This window comes from Misgurnus anguillicaudatus, chromosome 24 (assembly GCF_027580225.2).
Source record: "Misgurnus anguillicaudatus chromosome 24, ASM2758022v2, whole genome shotgun sequence".
In the NCBI taxonomy this organism is placed as follows: Eukaryota; Metazoa; Chordata; class Actinopteri; order Cypriniformes; family Cobitidae; genus Misgurnus; species Misgurnus anguillicaudatus.
Window position 1 is genome coordinate 14,297,810 of NC_073360.2, and position 19,438 is coordinate 14,317,247.

The window sequence follows — 19,438 nt, forward strand, 5'->3', positions numbered from 1 at the left end:
AACATTGAAATTATTAAAACACAGATTTTAAAAAGACAGTATGTAAGTTATTAGAATGTCATACAAATAAATATTTAGCAGATGAATGATTTTAATACATTTAATTTTATAACACTTTAATTTTATTAGCTGTAGTTATGCAGCTGTTTGCCAGTAACTTACTGTACATGTAAATGTTTATTAATTTACTGGGAACAGTCTGTTAAAAAGCATCACAGTTTGTTAAAAAGCATCACAGTTTGATTTCAAGCATTAATTTCACTATGATTTCAATCGCTGACGTGACATTACTCAGTCAATATTAAATATATAAAGTTTATTATATTTTCACGAAATGTTCTTTACATTATGTAGGATGATTTTATGTACAAAACAGTAAACCTTCAGCTGGGTTTTCACAGGAATGGTCACAATTATTTTTAATCTTTGTTTAAGAATGTTGCATTTTCTCTAAATATTTGAAGAGTTTGGTTCCAAAACGCAATAAATCCATTTTGACAAATTTTGGTAAAAACGTGTTTTCTATACCAATACAGTGACAAGATGAAAACAACTATTTTCTGTTACAAACTTTCACATAGCATCTTTAGGTTATAAAAACATAAAAAATTCAAATCCATAAGTTGATTTTCAAAGATTTATTATAAAACGGATTATTTTTTCCACAAAATGCAATAAATCCATGACAAGTTTTTATTCAAAATGCTATAAATCTATTGAATCAATAGCCTATATAAATGTGCATTCATCTTTGCCATGTTATATTCATTTAGTTGACTAGTTGTACACACTAATTAAAAATATAAACATTAATGTCATTAATCAAAACACTTACTTTGTCATATTAAGATCACTGTCATTGCGGTTACGTCGTCGCTTAACGTCTTTCACAGAGATCAGCTGTAAAATGTTTTTGGTCCTGCTCGATTTTCGTTGACTTTGAGTAAAATAATGTAAAGTTTTTCATAAGATCCTCTGGGGTCAATGTGTTAGCATGAGAAGCTTGATGCTGTCGGGAGAACAAGCACCCGTCTCCCGAGTGCCCTCAGGGAAAATATTAGATGCTGATGGCTTACGTTTCTTTCCCGTCACAGAAAACCATCACAGGTTTATCAATGCAATTAAAGTATTATTTTGTTTTGTTTGTTGATCACGAAGTACAAAGTAGATGAGGAAAACTAGGACTCCGTGTACTCAGCGCGTCCGCCATTGTTTGTTTACATTGCGTGACTGGTGGGCTGTAATATCAGAAATGGATTTATTGCGTTCTGTAAAAAAGGAGGAGTGGCGTTTATCGCATTTTGGGAAAAAAGGGAGAAAAGATGACAGAATAACACGGCGGATATTGGATTTTGCGTAAAATTACGAATTTACTTTTAACTACTGACCTGATATAATACTGATTTTGGCAGTAACTCATTTTTTTCAAAAATGGCGTTTATCGCGTTTTGGAACCAAACTCTTCATTTGACTACTGTACTGTATTTTTCAGTTTAATTTACAATAAATATATTTGCACAATGAAATATCTTGCCTGCAGACATTGTAAGTCTCCATAAATACTGTTAATTGTATTCAAAACAATAGCCAAAGAAAAAGGTCTGTATTATTAAATTGCAGACAAAGATTTTGAATAGCTAGGTTGGATTGTATGTTTGGTGCGAAATGGGTATGGTAGGGCAGTGGTTCTCAAACTGGGGTCCGGGGCCCCCAGGGGGGCCACGAAATGGTGCCGGGGGGCCCTAGTTTTATGACATTTTATAAAATACATTAATTTATTTATTTAAAGTTTGAGAACCTGTGGTAGGGGGCCTGACCTCCTATTCTTTAATAGGGCCCAAAATTGCTAGTGGCGCCCCTGCTTAACCTAAATTTTACCAATTCTCAACCATATAAAAACAACATGCAAGTAAAAGTACAGTCACAGGTATTTATGCACATCAGTGGCGCCAATGACTTCTCTTCTGAGGGGCGGGAATTCAAAATATGTGTTTGGAGTGTTGTGTGTTGCTCGTCATGTCAAAATATGTGTTGGTTGCATCATGTGAACATATTCTAAACCCATTTGAAGTGTCTGCAGCAGATACATATTTTGACAAGACGTATGATAAAGACTAAAGAATAATATTTCAAATGTATTTAACTTTGAACAAACTCTTGCCAGTAAATAACATAAATTTAAATCTACTGTAAATTACCGGCAACCCAGCTGCAATAACATTGTAATTTCTACAGAATTTTTTTTACAGTGTAGATTGAAATTGGAGAAAAAGCAAAACATGACCCTCTTCATTATATCATATGAATATCATTAGACATATACTATAGTTTAGGTTTTTAATTAAATATTATATTAATATTAGGGGTTTGGTGTTTATTTAAGATGTAGCCTACATTCCTGTCCCTTTAGTGAAGACAAGGAATCGACAAAAAACAATTAAAAAAACAGACCAGAATCGGAATCGATTCCAAAATCAGTCAATTCTAATTCTAAAATTACGGAATTTAACAGCCTTAAGTGAATCAAAAGTTATCTAAAGATAGTATGATGATGTTTTGTGTTGTGTGTTGCTTGCTCGGTACACCTCTTGCTCTGGATTTTCCAGAAAGTAGCAGTACAGCTGTTAAATACAACAATCTGACTACTTTAAAAGTATTTTTTAATTATACTGTACATTGGAATAGGAGGTAAAGCAAATCATGACCCTTTTCATTATATTAATATTATGTATATAAATATCATTAGACTAACAGTATGGTTTAGGCTTATTGTTTTATATTATGTTAAAGGGACATTCCACTTTTTTGAAAATATGCTAATTTTCCAGCTCCTCTGTTGTTAAACATTTGATTTTTACCATTTTGGAATCCATTCAGCTGATCTCCGTGGTGCTAGCACTTTTAGCATAGCTAAGCACAATAGTGATATTATGCACTGCCCGAAAATAATCCCCTGCTATAGACCTTTTGCGTGTTTGCAAACAGAGATGACGTTTTTTGTGGGCGGAGCCCAACTGGTGGCAGAAAGTGAATGCTTCTCAATAGCTGTGTGAAGTGTTTTAGCATTAAACTGTGATTTTTAAGGATCCGGTGTTCTGTGGAAGTCTGTTTCCCCTATATTTCTCTTAAGTGTAAAGTTTCTTATAACGTTTTCACCAAGTTATGTTTATTTTTTAAATAAATTAAAAGTTTAAATGGCTTGGCTACTAATTGTGTGCATGTATGTAAAGTATATGTATTGTTCTTTATTTGTAAATCAATTATTTTTACAGTATGAATCGCTGAAGTACTTATAAGAGCAATACTATCATGTATTCTGTGTAATATCATTTATTAAATATTTAATCCTTTCCTGTTTTCAATTTCTTCCTTATATTTTTAGCCTAGTACGTGTTTGATCTAAAACTATTATGTTTACATACAAATTAATTTGTATAGGCCTGTTTATATATTATTAACACTTAACATCGTGTGTGTGTGCATGTGCTATGTTTATATATTTATTAGTAAACATCATAATTTAGAACAAACAGGAAGAAGATATAAGGTAAAAAGAAGTAATAGAAAACAAAAAAATACGAAAACTATAATAAATGTTAATATTATTGATATTATGAACTAATTTAAATCTTTAATCTTTCTAAATAATTTATAAACGTAACGTGATAAAAACGCTATGAGACACATCGAGGGATCAGACTTCGACAGAACACCGGATATCTTCTCTAATTATTTTCTATTCAAATTATTAAAAGATTTTCAGATGATTTCATCACTCCAGTCTGTCCGGTCGAGGGCTTTTATTGCAACCATAAACACCTACGTTTATCTTCAAATGGTGTCTTCGACGACGGTATACAATAAAAATGAAGGTCATCTATTTTGGCATTCCTATTCTGACACTCAACAGCACAACAAAACATTTTCTAGTGAGTACTTTTGTTTGTTTCACTCGTGTCTCATTCATTTCCACTGTTTTTCTGCCCCCACATGCGCGCATGACGTAACTGTGACGTCAACTCGCAAAAGGTCTATAGAAAGTAACCAAGGGGACTATTTTCGGGCAGTGCGTAATATCACTATGCCTGCTGCAGCCATGTTACATTAGCAAAGTCCTTGATTATTACGTCAGAATGAGAATATAGTTCCTAGCCATATTTGCCTAGAAAATCCCAACTTTTAATTTTCCGTCGGTCATAGCATACAATGTAACTACAGAAGAGTAGAGTTTTAAAGAGGAAAAATATCGAAACTTTTTGTTTATTTTTTACCACAATGCTAATGGTCTAATCAAATTCAATGGATTGTGCAAAGCTATACTAAAAGTGGTATCACCAGACCCGGAGATCAGCTGAATGGATTCCAAAACAGTAAGAATCAAATGTTTAACTCTATGGGAGCTGGAGAATGATAATTTTCAAAAAAGTGGAGTGTCCCTTTAATATTAGGGGTTTTGTTATTCAATTTAAGATGTAGCGTAAATGTCCATTAGTAATAATGAAGGAATTGAAAATGAATAGAAAACAACCAAACGATTTCTTCAATTTTAGAACCTGGAATCGGAACTGATTCCAAAATGTTCTGAATCGAACAGCCACTTAACGAAACAAGCAGTCTGTTGTTTAGTTCCCACGTTAGTTCATCCACAAAAAAACTGAATGTTATTTATGTAAAAAGCCTTCTTGGTGATATTAAGTAAATTATCATAACTAATACTGGATTAACAAATCAGTTTTGAAGATCCAGAAAAAATAAAACATGAACACATGTTAATTTGTTTGTTTTCTGTTTCGATTTGTTTAGTGACCAGAATATCTATATCAAAACACTAAATAACCATGTATAGTAGTATTTCCTTTTAATACCATCAGTACACTATAATATTGTTTTTTTTTAATTCGGTAAGGTATACTTCTCAACAGTAAGTAAAATACCGCAATACCAATACTTTGCATTTTCACTAATGTTTTTATTGCTAATTTGAAACATAGATTTTATAATGCCTAGAAATTAGCACAAGATGCACAATATGTAGAAATGTTTTTATGTTTGCACAGTCCCCTTAAAATTTGTAATTTATTTCACAATCTGTGCACAAATCCTTAATAGCTTCAATCCCCTTTAAACCTCATATGAAAAAGAGCAGCTGACTTCGGCTTATCTCCATCTTTTAGGTTGCCTTTAACTGATAGATTGTCGTGACATCTGCATCTTTGTGGTTCTTTAATATAAAAGAGTTTACATAATGTGATGATCAATATCCCATACACCATAAAAAGTGTTCACCCCTTGTTTATCTCCATAACGAAGTTCTTAACACCCATGAAAATTTTGTCATGCACATAATATAATTTAAGGCAGTTAAGACACAAAATTAAATGTACATGAAAGTTATTCCCTTTTTAATTCAGTGGAATACTTGCAATAAGGTTAGTATACAATTGAATCATGATATTCAAAAATGTTTAATCATGTTCAAGGCTTTGGTGTTGGGGCTAGCGTGCTTATTATAATACACACATTCCCACACTTGTTAGAACGAGTGCTGCCTATTCTTTACATAGTCTGTTTTATTAAGGATTGTACATACCTAACCTACAATGTAAGTGTACCCATTAAGCCCACAAAATAAAAGTTTTGGTGTTTGTTATAGATATTGACATGATATAAGAAAAATGCAAGTTTTATCTCTCATTGAAAATGTATGAATTAAGTAATTTATATTTTAGAATTTAATGTAAGCCCATATATGTTCCAAATATGCCAATAATCATGATTGATTCACAAATATAAAAAATATTAATTTTAAAATAAGTAAAGCATTTATATCTTTATTCAATGACAGGATAAACCTTTGCTATTGCTCATTACCGGTAAAAAATTATTTATCAGGTTGTAGGATTACAAATTTATAAAATGTTATATCTAGGTTCCAATGTAATAGGTTATAAACTGAATTTGAAGGTATGGGCGATACAGTTAGTATGATTGGATTAGCACCTATGCATTTGAATGACACTGTTATGCTGATGAGATCAGGGCTGAAGCAATTTTCCTTGACTGAATTTACATGCTTTGTTTAAAGTTGAGTGCTTTGTATTCCATTTAGGGGACTGCCCCCTAAAATGTGTATAAATGCAATGTAGGGCTACTGTAAGTCAGACTTGGTTACTGCAGCGCCCTGAGCTCTATGCTCTGATTTGAAGATCGCTTTCTGCAATAAAGACTACTGCTCGAGGAAATCCAAGTCTCCTGGTCTTCGGTAAAAAGGTTTACAACAAGGTCTTCCAACCCTGATAAGAATCAACTCTTGGCATTCGTGCCATCACTCTCTCCAGACGGTTTTGCTAGCATAGACAAATTTTTACTCTTCCCTTTTGGTAAAGGCAGCATGTATGGACAGGTGCTTTCTTTTGATAAGGACAATTACACATTAGCAGACATCTATTACATAATGATGTTACACGTTTTGAGTTGTAAGGCTATGTAAATGTTGTAGTTCGCATGCTACTTTCAGTAATCGCATGATTTCTTTCAGTAAGGTTTATGGTTTGATCCTGAGATTAGCTTTGTGCATAAAACTCATCTTTTAAATTAAAAGTAGTATGAAGTAATATATTTTCATACAAAAAAACAATACATTTGATCTCATTTGACATCATATCAATATATGAAATAAATGTTGAATAATGAGTTTATTTTTGAAGCGTCCTGAAACACCAAAGTTTTGGGGTGTCTTTGTGTGATGTCTACTAAGAGAGCGTGCACACAATGGGGCTAACTCAACATTGACAAATGTGATTGAATTGTAACAAAAATGTCAGGTAACTAACAAATCACTGTATTGCTTAAAATAATGAGCAGCATAAAATATGATTTTCTCAATTTAAAATTTGACATCAAAGTTAAAAGTGGGCTTAAAGGGAACACTGACCCTAAAGACAATTAAAATTAAGAATTAGAAAGTACTGTTACATAAATGTTTTTTCTTCATGAATATTCAGACATATTATTGAGCCTTGATTTAGTTTTTATACCGCATATTAAGGTAAAATCTAATAAAAAATATATTTGTTATTTTCTTTGTCTTTGTGTAGAAAACTCCGAGCCATTGCACAAGTACTGGTTGGACAAATCAAGTACTCAGCATCTGCAAAACTAAGAGTGAAAAAGGTTTTTGACCAACTAAAGATAACTGAAGCATCATGGCGTGTGAAAATGACTACTGCACCATCATGTCTGGTCTGAAGGAGCTTGATTTCCAAGGAACTGCAATGCCTAGTGATCTTGTGCTGATCGGTTCTGATGCCTTTCCACTTGCCATGAATCCAAGAGGTCAAGTTCTGATTGCTGCATCTCGTTACGGTCAGGGACGTGTGGTGGTGTTGGGACATGAAAGCTACTTGACCCGTTTCCCCAGCCTGATAGAGAATGCCCTGATGTGGCTCATGCCATGTACCGATGATGCCAGCATTGTAGGGATGCAGAAAAAATTTGGTTCTGTAGCTGATAACTTGCGCAATTCGTCTATCAGAACCGAGCTTGGAGGTTTTCGGGAGGGATTGGCTGTATATATCACAGATGCTTACAGCGTTGATGATTGTGCAAAGAATATGATTGCTTTTCTCAAAGCTGGTGGTGGTTTGATTATTGCTGGCCAAGCATGGCATTGGGCTGATACTCATCCAAAGGAGAATGTTTTTCTGAACTTCCCTGGTAACAAGGTGTGCAGCGTCGCAGGAATTTACTTTACAGAACACCCAGGAGAATGTGGCGTATTCCCTGTGCCTTCAAATATCCCATCTAGTTGGCTTGCTGTATCGTAAGTTCAGCAGACATTTAGCTTTGACATACTTATTTTCTAACTATTTCTTGTAACAATTTTATTGTCATTTTTCAGAATCGATAAGGATTTTAAGAATGACCTAGAATTCCTGCTGAAAGGTGTGCCTCAATTTGACATCCAAGGTTCTTTGGCATCTCAGCTGACGGTGCATGGAACATTAGCATTCCCTATTGCAGTCACTCCAACAGGACAAACATTCATTGCCGGCGCCTACTATGGACAAGGACGGGTAATTGTGGTAACCCATGAAGGTTTCCTGGGCCGTGAATCTCTGTCCACTTTTCTGATTAATGCTATCAACTGGCTTGATGAGGGGCGTAAAGGTGTTATTGGCATCATACCAGGTCTCACTGGAGCCCAAAAGATACTGAGCAAATCCGGTTTGAACTGCCAGTTCACAGACTTGAAAAAAGATCTCAGTGTCTATGTCTGCAAATCCTACAGTGATGCTGAGTCTGAAAAGATCCAAGAATTTGTGGCAGAAGGAGGTGGTCTTCTGATTGGAGGTCATGCCTGGTATTGGGCCTATGAAAACCCTGGCCGCAAAAGGATGACTGAATACCCAGGAAATTGCATTCTTAACAAGATGGGACTGTGTATTTTGGGCAGCACTGTGAAGGGAGGATTATACAATGCCCCAGAAATCAGAGAAGGCTTTAAAGATGTGTACCGCTTTCGTAATGTACTGAGACACTTTGGGATGCATATAACCAAGGGGCAAAAACTTCCTCCCCATGTAGAGGGTTCCCTGAAACAACTTAGCAATGACTGTGCAAGCTACCTTTATGTGTGTAAACATGACTATGTTGCTTATAATTCAGTGGTAACTCTATTTACCGACATGGTGAAGGAGATTGGTGTTCCACAGGTGTGTAGTAAGTGCCCAGTTGAAACTCCCAAAGACTTCCTGATGCTCCAAATCGGGACTGAACTTTACAACACTATGTCTAACCCTGATGCCCTCCTGCCATACATCATTAAGGAAAGACCTGACCTGCCCACTGTGACTGATGCAAGAGTTCGTATTAGCGCCAACACTGGTGGTATGAAAGTTTTTGTTTTAAATGTAGGGTAAAATGTTATTCCTTTTGTTAAAGTTAGCAAGAAGCAGGAATTAACCTGTTACACATAAGAGTTGTTATGACATGTTAAACAGCACATCACTTGTTGTTTTAGGCTCTGAAGAATGGATAAGCACAGGCTTGTATCTTTCTCCTGGTATGAGAACACAGATGGTGATACCTCCAGAGCTCATTGGGAAAAACTGGAGGGTGATAGAATTTATACACTCAAGTACATTATTTTGATGTGTCCATTGTAATACCATATATTGCTTATTTTGTTAACTTGTATTAGACACTTATTTGGATAATGACACCATGTTTCCAACTGTCTGTAGGTCCAGATCGGTTGCCAGACAGATAACATTTCGGATGCAGATGTTTTGAAACGAGCTCCTGTGGTCTGTGAGTGTTTTCCCTTGGACAAAAAAATGGTCCAGCTCTGTAATCTTTGGGGAGGGCTCATCTACCTAGTTGCACCCCCCAGCACCAAAGTGGATGGGGTGGAAATTGTGGTGCAGACTGCAGTAAAAGCTCCATACTTCAAGTCTGGTAAGAATGTTAAATTAATAATCACAATGAACATCACATTGAGATTTTGAAACTTAAGATTCATATTCAGAAGATATCAAAGTAAAGTTTGGAAATTTGACTGGCTTTGTCCCTTCAGGAGAGACCAGTGTAGCTGACTGGGTCGGTGGGATCCGTCAGGCGCCAGCCCCCTGGGCGGAGCTTGAGTTTGAGAACATCATCATCACATTAGAGTCAAGTGTGATACGGAATCTGGATCGTCCTGATGAGGTGGCAAAACATTGGGATGCAATAATGAGAGCCATAGCTGACCTGGCAGCAATACCTCATAAGTTCCCCCGCAAGGAGCGATTTGTTGCAGATGTTCAGATCTCTGGTGGTATTAGATGCTGTTAAATATATTCTAATTTGACTTCTTTTTCCAGTAAACAAGTTAAATATTTGGTCAGGTGGCTTAAATTCAATAGCAGTTCATATGACTCAATTTCAAGAGTTCGCCTGCTCATTCCGTCTTAATTAATCGTAAACAAAGCTGGCTAGCTGTCCTTGAAGGGAGCTCTAAACCTCCATAGAGAGCAAACCTGAGGCCTGGGCTCGAGCCCCAGGTTCAACGCCCTTGCAATAAAACTGCACAGAGGAATAAAGAGAGTAGTGAGGGGGAGATAGGAAGGAGGAGGGATGCTGGAAAAAAGGCTGCATGTAGGCATGGAGTCTGCCTTATATACACTTAATGATGATTGACATGCCTGAATGTTTAGGCTCCTCCCGAACCCATGTTAAGAATTGCATTTAAAGTTTAATATTGGCAACAAAAATATCATAATATCAATATTCATAACTTTTAATGTGTCATAATGTAGGAAATAAAAACCTGAAGTAAAACCATGATACCTTTCTTGGGCTACTTCCAGAAGCACATCACTATTTACAAAGGGAACTTGTCTGCTTGTGTAAATGACGTACGGTAAGATGTCAATGCAAGATGAAATAATAAAGTATCACCATGATTATAATGTAAAATTGCAGCAAGATTACAGGGTTTATCGAATACTATCACGGTTCTTGGAAAATTAAGAGTAAGCCATGCCACCTTTTTCGGCAAAAAAAATGAATGTCTTCCTTAGTATTATTGACTTGTTTTCCAGTATAAATATCTAAAAACTCTTAAATTGAAAGACATTTATTTGGTAAGCAAAATGGCTTAATATTTTAAGTCTTGTTTACTAAAAGCATATGAAATTCCAGTTTCAACTTATTTTTCTTGCCCATTTGGTAGATATTTTTACTTAAATATTTTGAGTATTATCCTCTTGATTTATTTCAATAAACAATACTTAAGCCACTTTGCTTACCAAGTAAATGTCTCAATTTAGGATTCATTTCTATTTTTGATTGTTTTTCAGTATAAATATCTAAGTAAGACATTCATTTTTGTGTGACTCATAAATTTACTGTCATTGTATTGAATCTGTCTAAATGGAAAACATTTAATAATCTTCTTCTGTATTCTGATGAAGACATAGTGTGAACAGTTTTGAGGAAAATACATTTATTGTATCCTATCGGACACATCACAAAACCCACTGCTCATTTTCATCCCCAGTAGGCTTTATGCATTCTGGATATCCCATCATGATGCACTCCATCTCCGCTCCAAGCCTGATGAATCCAAAAAAATCCAGTAAAAGTGATGTGTGGGGATTTATACACGAGCTTGGTCATAACCAGCAGCGTGAAGTTTGGGAGTTTCCTCCACACACAACTGAGTGCACCTGCAACCTGTGGTCAGTGTATGTGCATGAGGAGGTGCTTGGTATCGACAGGGCTACTGCTCATGAAGCCATGACCCTAAAAGACCGCCAGGATCGCATCAGAGATTATGTCAAAGGTGGCAGGGATTTGAAGAATTGGACAGTGTGGACAGCACTGGAGACTTATATGCAGGTAGGAACAGACTGTTGAAAATGTTAAAGTTGTTTTTCTATACATCACAAAGGAAACAACTCATTTTATATAATGAAAGAAAATTATTGAAAAGTAAACAAATAATAATTCACACACTTAATATTTTTAAGCTTCAAGGCAAATTTGGCTGGGATGCTTTTAAGAAGGTTTTTGCTGCCTATCGTGACATGCCTGAAGTGCCCAAAACCAATCCAGGCAAGATGAATCTGTACACTGAGACCTTCTCCAAGGTTGTAAAAATGAATCTGTCATCCTTCTTCAAAGCCTGGGGTTGGCCGATCGAGCCCAGCACTGAACAGAAGATCTCTCATCTCCCCAAATGGAGCGATCATCCTATGAAGCAGTATGAATAAGACACACGAGAGAGCTGTAAAATTACAGTGAAAAATCTGATTAAAATGAGACATACGAGTACATTGATATGGGTTGATTTCTTTTTCGAGGGCTCACAATGCGAGGCTCGTCACAACTAGTGTTGTTTTTGGCAGCCTGTTTTAATTTTAGTTTTAGTCTAGTCTTTGTGTCAAGCTGACATTTTAGTTTTTATTAGTTTTAGTCAAGTTCATCCTTTTTTTTTAGTCTAGTCAGATTTTAGTCGGCTCAAAGTCTGGGCATTTTAGTCTTATTTTAGTCAGACTTATCCATGACTATTTTTGTCTAGTTTTAGTCAGTGGAATTGTATTTTAGTCTTTTTAGTAATGCAATTCTATTTAACCCATATAGTATAATGACCCAGTAGTAGTATAGACTAAACAATATTTCAAACAAAAGTTATATTATTGTTACCTTAGACTCAAGAATAAAGCATCCATTACAGACATGGAAGATGCTCTGATTTGAATTTACAAGATATTTATTTTACTGTCCTCTGAGTGAGTGACTTGACTGTTCGTAAGAAAAGTCTACATAATCAAAACACAAGTAGTCTATGCAAAAACATACGCACACACAGGGCCGCTGCTGGTCAAATGGGTCACACACAACTATAGTATGTGTGAGAATAGAAATATGCTATTGTTATCATTTATAATTGTATTTTTAAAGCAGCACAACTACAATCATACTAATATGCAATAATATATTATAGTCTATGTTTCTGCATCTGTACCCACGTAGCTAATAGACTTTGGCTTAATCTAATGTGATTAAGCTGATCTTACATGTTAGTATAAATACAAGCAATTTTGGAGAATTATTAAATGTTTTTCTTGTAAGTAAATTAAAAGTCAGTTTTATGAAAAAAAGATGTCTATTAATAAAAGCAAAAGTTGGTATGTATGGTTATGTTAGCAATAATACAGGTGTTTGTTTGATTTAATACTCAAGTATTCAGCTAAGTAGGTTTTGTTCATTTAAATAATAAATACAAAACAACAAATGTATTGAGATATCTTTACCATGTTTCAAAATGCAACGCAGCACAATGTCATTTAAACAACTGTTACGTGATATAAATTTGAACATTGTTATACTATTTAAATCCCACAGATGATTTGGTGCTGTCAGCAATCAAATCTACATTTTAACAGAATTGTGAACTGACCTGCAAATGATGCACAGGTTTTATTTTGGACTTTTCTTTTCCATTTGGAGACAGAATGCTGCATCTTCCCAGTCATAGCAGTCCATCAATTGTGTATGGCCGTTTCACGCGGCAAGCGACTACAGCTTTTCTTGTGTAATGGAAACGTTTTGTGCAGAATTTGTGTTAATCTGTTTATCTTCAATGGTGCCTGCCATGAGGAGCCGTGTCCGAAAAAAAATGATTTTGGGTGCACGAACAAGGCGTGCGGACTAACTCCGCTTCACTTCTGTAACCGCCCCCGTTTTGCCGCTTTCCGCATGCCTCCAATGACAAAGGACTAAACACTCGCTATTGCCGCGTACCGTGTAAAACGCCCATTGCTGTGCAAACAGAGGCGTATGATATCAAAGCATCGCGACAGCAGACTGCTACGTATGCTTTCTATTGCTCTCGCGGTACTTTTATGTTTTGATTGATCTGGGCAGCGCCAACACACGTGATCATCTGCAGTCAGGTGGCGGGGGTGCAGGGATGCTGGGTTGGCTAAAAAGACAAAATAACGTTATAACATTTCATCTCGTTTTGGTCAACAAAAACGAGACATCTTAGCTTAGTTTTTATTTTGTAAACCACCGTCTCGTTTTTATTTGTCAACAATATTGCATTATTGCATTTTATTATAGTCATCATCACATGACCAGCATTTTCGTTGCGTCTCGTCTCGTTTTCGTCACGTGAAAAAGGTTCTTTGACGACTATATTAAGTCATACTTTTCGTTGACGAGAACAACACTAGTCACAACATGTACTGAGCCTGTCGTGTGAGCCATGTGCATCATGCGTCTTGTCAAAATGAATGCGTGCTGCAGACTCATCTAGGGGGTTGATGATAAAGGAGACACTTGCGTTGCCAGATACTCACTTAATCTCATGTGTAATCAGAATTTATTGTTAAGTGAGTGTCTTAAGAGTGTCTCGTTTGTCATAAACCCTTTTGACGCATGGTTGGTCAGCGCGCATTTGTTTTGACAAGACGCATGATGCACATGGTTCACATGACTCAACAAACACATATTTTCAGGGGTGCAAACTTGTCACCTTTCGGCGAAATTCGCCGTTTTTGATCCAAAATAGGTCATTCTTGTGATTCGTCTAGATCCGATGAGTTTTTGAAAATGAGGGGTGAGGGGGGTCTGCGACAGGGTAGCAGTAAATGAAATTATGAAAATCATGTCCAGCTATTGTGGTAACGATGTCAAATTACTAGCCAGTTTGGCGGGTTATGTTTTACAATTTATTGCCCCCTCATTTGCTGCCGAAGTTTAAGCAGTCTGCAGATTGAGTGCACACACTTAACTCATAGTATTTTCTCATTCGAGGTTACGCGCCCACGTCACGTTGCTGTGCGGGTGGTCATAAAAGCTTAACATTTGTACACCACAGTTTTAAATTAAGTGATTTTAAGACGTTGAAACACAAACAACAGTGCTATATGCGCTATATACCTGTTTCTGTTTGAGAGGAGCGTGAAAGCCGCGTATCCGCTTCTCATTAAGCTTGTGAGTATTTTTGCCGCTGTATTAGCCTTTAATACAAAAATGCCTCAAAAGTCCCGGTTTTTGCAACTGTCCTCATATAAACACGACAATGCAGGGCTTAAGAGAAAGTAAACAGCTAAAAGAGAAAACACATGTGTAACAGTATTGTATCCGGAGTCAGAATTCGGTCTTAAAGGGGAAGTTACCTAATTTTGCTCCTGTCTGTCACTCGTGTTAATCAAACAGTATTGAGAGAAAATCTCTCACTGCTCTTAACTAAATCACTTTTCTACCTTTAATAACATTTGTACGTCGAATTGTACACGAGTTTGATTCAAGTTGCTCGTTCAGGGTTCATATTCTTAGAGCTATGACTGTGGAACAGAAAAAACACTAAATTATGTGTTTATGTGTACTACTAAATATTAATAAAAACGCACATTTCTGTAACACTTTACAAAAAGGTTGTATTTGTTCACATTAGTAAATGCATTATCAACGAAAAATGAACATTATATTGTATATAAGCATTTATTAATTCTTGTTTATGTCATTACAGTAATTGGTATTAGTAATTGATGTTGCATTAACTAATTCTAACAGTTTCAAATTTGATTTAAATTAAAATGCTAAAATGAATAAGATTTACAATAAATAAATGACAAATTATAATATGTATAATATGTATGTATGTATGTCATACATGTATGTTCATATATATATATATATATAATGAACGCTTGTGTCTTCGTCACCTTTTTCACCCCTGATGAGTTTGCACCCCTGTATTTTGAAATGACGAGCAACACACGACACACTGAACACATATTTTGAATCCGCGCCCCTTGGTAGAGAAGTCACCGGCCGCCACTGGTTGATAGAGAGCTGCAGGTATAAAAAAAATTTGTAGGCCAAAACCTAGAGTCAAGTTAGTATTTAGTTGAGTTAGACTAGACAACGTTGTTGTGGAGTTTAATGGCATCCCGCATGAAAATCTCAAAATAACAATTTCCAACGTAGATTTATCCACAGTATTTGTTTTTAAATGTATTAATAAAGGTTTTTCTATAAAGAGTTGTGTGAAGTTCATTGGTGATGACATTGAGTCGAGTAAATGTGGTAGTTTGTTTACAGCCTAAGGTTAGCTTTTTATTTCTGGTAGATGAATTTAAACTTCAAGAGTTATAAAAGTTGTATTCATTGCTAAGATTATCTTGATGGAAAAAACGTGTAAATAGCATAACCTTTTGTTTATCACATGCAGAGCTTATTTTTGTTATAATCCAAGGCCTATAATAAAAATCCCACTGAAGGATCCCAGGTGAGGCTAACTTCTTGGGTTGGCCTACAAAAATCTGTCATCCCTGCAGCTCTCTTTAAGTTGTTTTTAAATACTGTATACTTTTCCTTGATGAGCTTTTCTTGGTCAATAAACTTTAGGTTAGTTTAGTTTATTCATTTAAACAGTCTTGGTTGTATCTCTATGAAAAGAATCATAGACAAAGAAAGACAAAGTAAAAAATATCACATGAGAAACAACAAACACCTATACTGTATTGATAGTTTTCAGTCATGTGAACCTATGGGGGAGTTTAAACACAGACTTTGAGACACATCACATAAAAACTCACATCCGGAGAATCCCACTGCAGCATTGACTTCCTGTATGGTGGACGCAAGGGAGGCTCAGGTGGATTGTAAGGGCTGTTGAATTATTCAAAAATAATGCACACCTAAGGTAGTAATGCAGCACGACTCAAAGCAGTTGTTATTTTAAGACGTTTGACAGGTTAGGTGTGTGTTTTTTAGAAAAACAATGCATACCTTTTGGAGCCTTACTTAACCAATCAGAATAAAGATTAGTTTACAGGGTTAAAGGTTGGCATGTTGAATGGACCAGGTTTCCAACCCAAGAAAAGTTCATATGTTTAAATTTGAAACATACAGTTTTGCCATTTGTTAAAATGAAATGAAACTAAAGTACCCCCTTGTGGCCAAGTTCTGATATTAAAATAGCAAATATATTATGTACAGTATTGTTGGAGTTAGTCCATTTAAAAACTGACATTCATGTACCAGTCTGTCACTGCAGGAAAAGTCTGTCTTCTTTTATCCTGGGGGCCCAGTTTGCAGGACGACCTGCTGCTTCTGGGATAATAAGTGGGAACATCTGCAGTTTATCATTTATTATTCATTGTTAGACCTGTGTATAGGACATAACATAATGAATTGTGAAATCCTGTGAGTTAAGATTTGATTAAAAAAGCACCTTAAATCCTTTCTTTAACAGGCTGGCCTGCCTGTTGTCATATTGGTTGTAAAGAAAATCCTAGTCAAGAAATAAAGAGTAAAAATATCACATGAGAGACAACAAAGAGCTCTACAACACATATAAATGCAACAGCAACTTGTATGCTTCATTAAATATAAACTTTGACTAACTTTGGAGCTATCTGAAACTCCTGCAGCAGTAAAGAGCATGAGACATCTGATCTGTTGCCAGTGACTCTGAGAGCAGGTGGAAAATTGAGCATTGGGTTTTGATGATGATGAGTTCGGTGTGATCTTGCTTTCTTTCTGGGCTAATGCATCTGCTTCTCCTCCTCATCACCACGCCCTGGTTTTCTGTGAGGAGCATCATCTTCTGGGCTGTGTGCATGTTTTTTACAGATAACAGAAGTCAGAGCAAGCAAAGTTTTTTACATTTAATTTGAATTAAGCTTGAATAGCAAAAATAACTTACATTTTTTAATTTAAATCTTTAAATGCATTTCATTTTATGACAAATTCACTCTTATGGTTCTTAAAGTTTCCCTTGGAGTATCTTCATGCATAAATACAATTACATTATTATAAAATGTTCTAAGTGTATAAATAACTTAAATAAAAATATGTTTATATTTATCTTTACAAACAGAAAATATGTACCCAAAATAAAAAATAAGCAATTTTCAGACCAAAATGGCTAAAAAGCATGATAGTTTAATTATTATTATTATTATTATTATTATTATTATTTGCAAAGCGCATGGTAGTGACGCCAGAGGGCTGTTTCATAAAACTAGATTACAGAATAAGCCAGGCTTATTTTGTTAAGTCTGGCTTATTGCCGGTGGATTTTGTTTCATAAAACAAACTTGAACTAGTTCAACCCCGGTTACTATGGAAACTTATGCTTGGAAACTAGCCTGGTCCGGAGTAGGCTAACTGTCAGGCTAAGCCTCATTGTTGCTTAACTAGACTTCCACTAGCACTGAAATGTAAATGCAATGATATTACAGCTGACTATTTGACATTTTATTTGACTTTATTAATCACTATTAATCTAACAATTAAAGAAAATCAACTTGTATATTAAATTTGATAAATTTTGTTAACCTTTGCGTGGGAAGTGGCGTACGCTTGTTTCAGCCCTGATTTCTCATTGTCCTTCTTAAGAAATAGCAATTGACATGTCAGCAAACTCTACAGTGAATGGGTGTGACTGATTAAGCAGGAACAGTGTGATCAGCAACCTGACGTCAGACATGCAGATGTCTCCTTCCCAAACACCGAGCATCTATGGAAGATACAAACAGGTTTGAGCTATGAGGACTGAGCAAAATTCTTGTGAATTACCTAAAAATTTAACATAACAAATAACTTCTAAGAAATAATATCAGTCAACAATCTCAGTCATAGTTGCAAAATCAGAAAATGCACTGAAAAGATTATGAAAAAAAATGGCCTTCCCATGTAAGTTCCCATGGCCTTCAGATGATATAGATCAGTGTGTAGTTGCATTGTTATTTATTGTTAGATATCCAAAGTTGACTATCAAAACAGTGTATCTGTAGATTTTATTAATGTTTTAAATTTTATTGTTTAAATGTGCAGTTAGGTTAGCAGTAAACTTTGCTTAATAATAAAATGTATTTCAAAGATTTTTATTTTTTTTTTGGCATTTTTATACACATGGGAACAGAAATGGCACCCATTCGGTGCAATGACCTGTTAGGATTTACAATACTTCTCATCTGAGCCCTATTTTCATAAAATGTATCTTCTTGTTTTTCATAGTTGGCCACACGTTTTACTGTGAATAAAAGTGCTTTAGTTACGCTTGTATGCCATGTATTTGACTGACTGTGTTGGGTTTAATGTTATCTCATGCCATCTTAGTGGGTATAATTTATTATACAAAAATCTTATTTTTAACTTAAAAATGACCTCTGTGTGCCAAAACAACATAGGATTGTTACGCTTCATCCAGTTTGGTATATAGTAGATATTGTAGAACACCAACCTGTCTTCTGTGGCACTCATTAATCACTTTCTGTGCCACCATGGCCTTGATTCTTCAGCATGTTTCTTTAAAGGAGTAGTCCATTTTCTTAAAGACACACTATGCAGTTATTTTACCTTAATATAACAGCTTCAAAGTTTTTTCGGTGGTAAACAAAGTCATAGTTAGGCGAATCATCCTTCTGTTGAAGCTCGGGGAGGACGCCGCTACCAAAACCAGCAATGCAAGCTTGAGAGAACCGCCCCTGACAAATCTCGCGAGAATCACGACTTGCTTTGCGGCAACGACGTCACACATGTTAGGTTTGTTCAACTTCGTGTGGCGCTGCAAGAACCGACCGCCGGATGACGTCAAAGTACCGCGAGAATGATCCGAGACGGCACTTTGACGTCACCCGGCGGTCGGTTCTTGCAGCGCTGCATGAAGTCTATCAAGCCCATAACAACAACTACACGCGCAAATTTGAGACGTGAGGCTAAACGATTTAAAAGTTAAGAAAGTGCGTTCGGAAGCGAGTAGGAAAAGGAAAAGAGAATCTGACCGCGTTAGGAACCGGACAAGAGTCCCACTCGGTCCGGTTTTTACTTGTTGGCGTGAGCTAAAAGACAGCACTTGAGGGATGCTGATCTGGCGATCTTGTTGATGGACTAGTAAGTAAATGTTGTATGTTGTTGCGCTTGCTTGTAG

At 35.9% G+C, this 19,438-nt stretch overlaps 1 protein-coding gene and 1 long non-coding RNA gene across 2 annotated transcripts; one reads left to right on the forward strand and one right to left on the reverse strand.

The window, feature by feature from the left end:
• Positions 1-7,101: 7,101 nt before the first annotated feature.
• LOC129437761 (TRPM8 channel-associated factor homolog) lies at positions 7,102-11,823 on the forward strand. Its single transcript, XM_073862749.1, has 7 exons — positions 7,102-7,822; positions 7,901-8,889; positions 9,023-9,117; positions 9,246-9,459; positions 9,578-9,817; positions 11,042-11,382; positions 11,514-11,823. The coding sequence occupies exons 1-7, from the start codon at positions 7,206-7,208 to the stop codon at positions 11,754-11,756; spliced, it is 2,739 nt and encodes a 912-aa protein (XP_073718850.1). The 5' UTR covers positions 7,102-7,205; the 3' UTR covers positions 11,757-11,823.
• A 4,154-nt stretch (positions 11,824-15,977) lies between these two features.
• On the reverse strand, positions 15,978-18,020 carry LOC129437762 (uncharacterized). The gene is made up of 3 exons (XR_008642346.2): positions 17,845-18,020; positions 16,909-17,115; positions 15,978-16,795 (listed from the first exon to the last, which is right to left on the reverse strand). It is a non-coding gene; the product is annotated as an uncharacterized lncRNA (long non-coding RNA).
• Positions 18,021-19,438: the final 1,418 nt, after the last annotated feature.

What these genes read in the sequence shown, in the direction of transcription:
- LOC129437761 (XM_073862749.1), top strand. Translation starts at nt 7,206, where the DNA reads ATGGCGTGTGAAAATGACTACTGCACCATCATGTCTGGTCTGAAGGAG. An exon ending in TATTAGCGCCAACACTGGTG is followed by an intron (nt 8,890 to 9,022) that starts GTATGAAAGTTT and finishes TTGTTGTTTTAG; the next exon opens with GCTCTGAAGAATGGATAAGC. An exon ending in CACTGGAGACTTATATGCAG is followed by an intron (nt 11,383 to 11,513) that starts GTAGGAACAGAC and finishes AATATTTTTAAG; the next exon opens with CTTCAAGGCAAATTTGGCTG.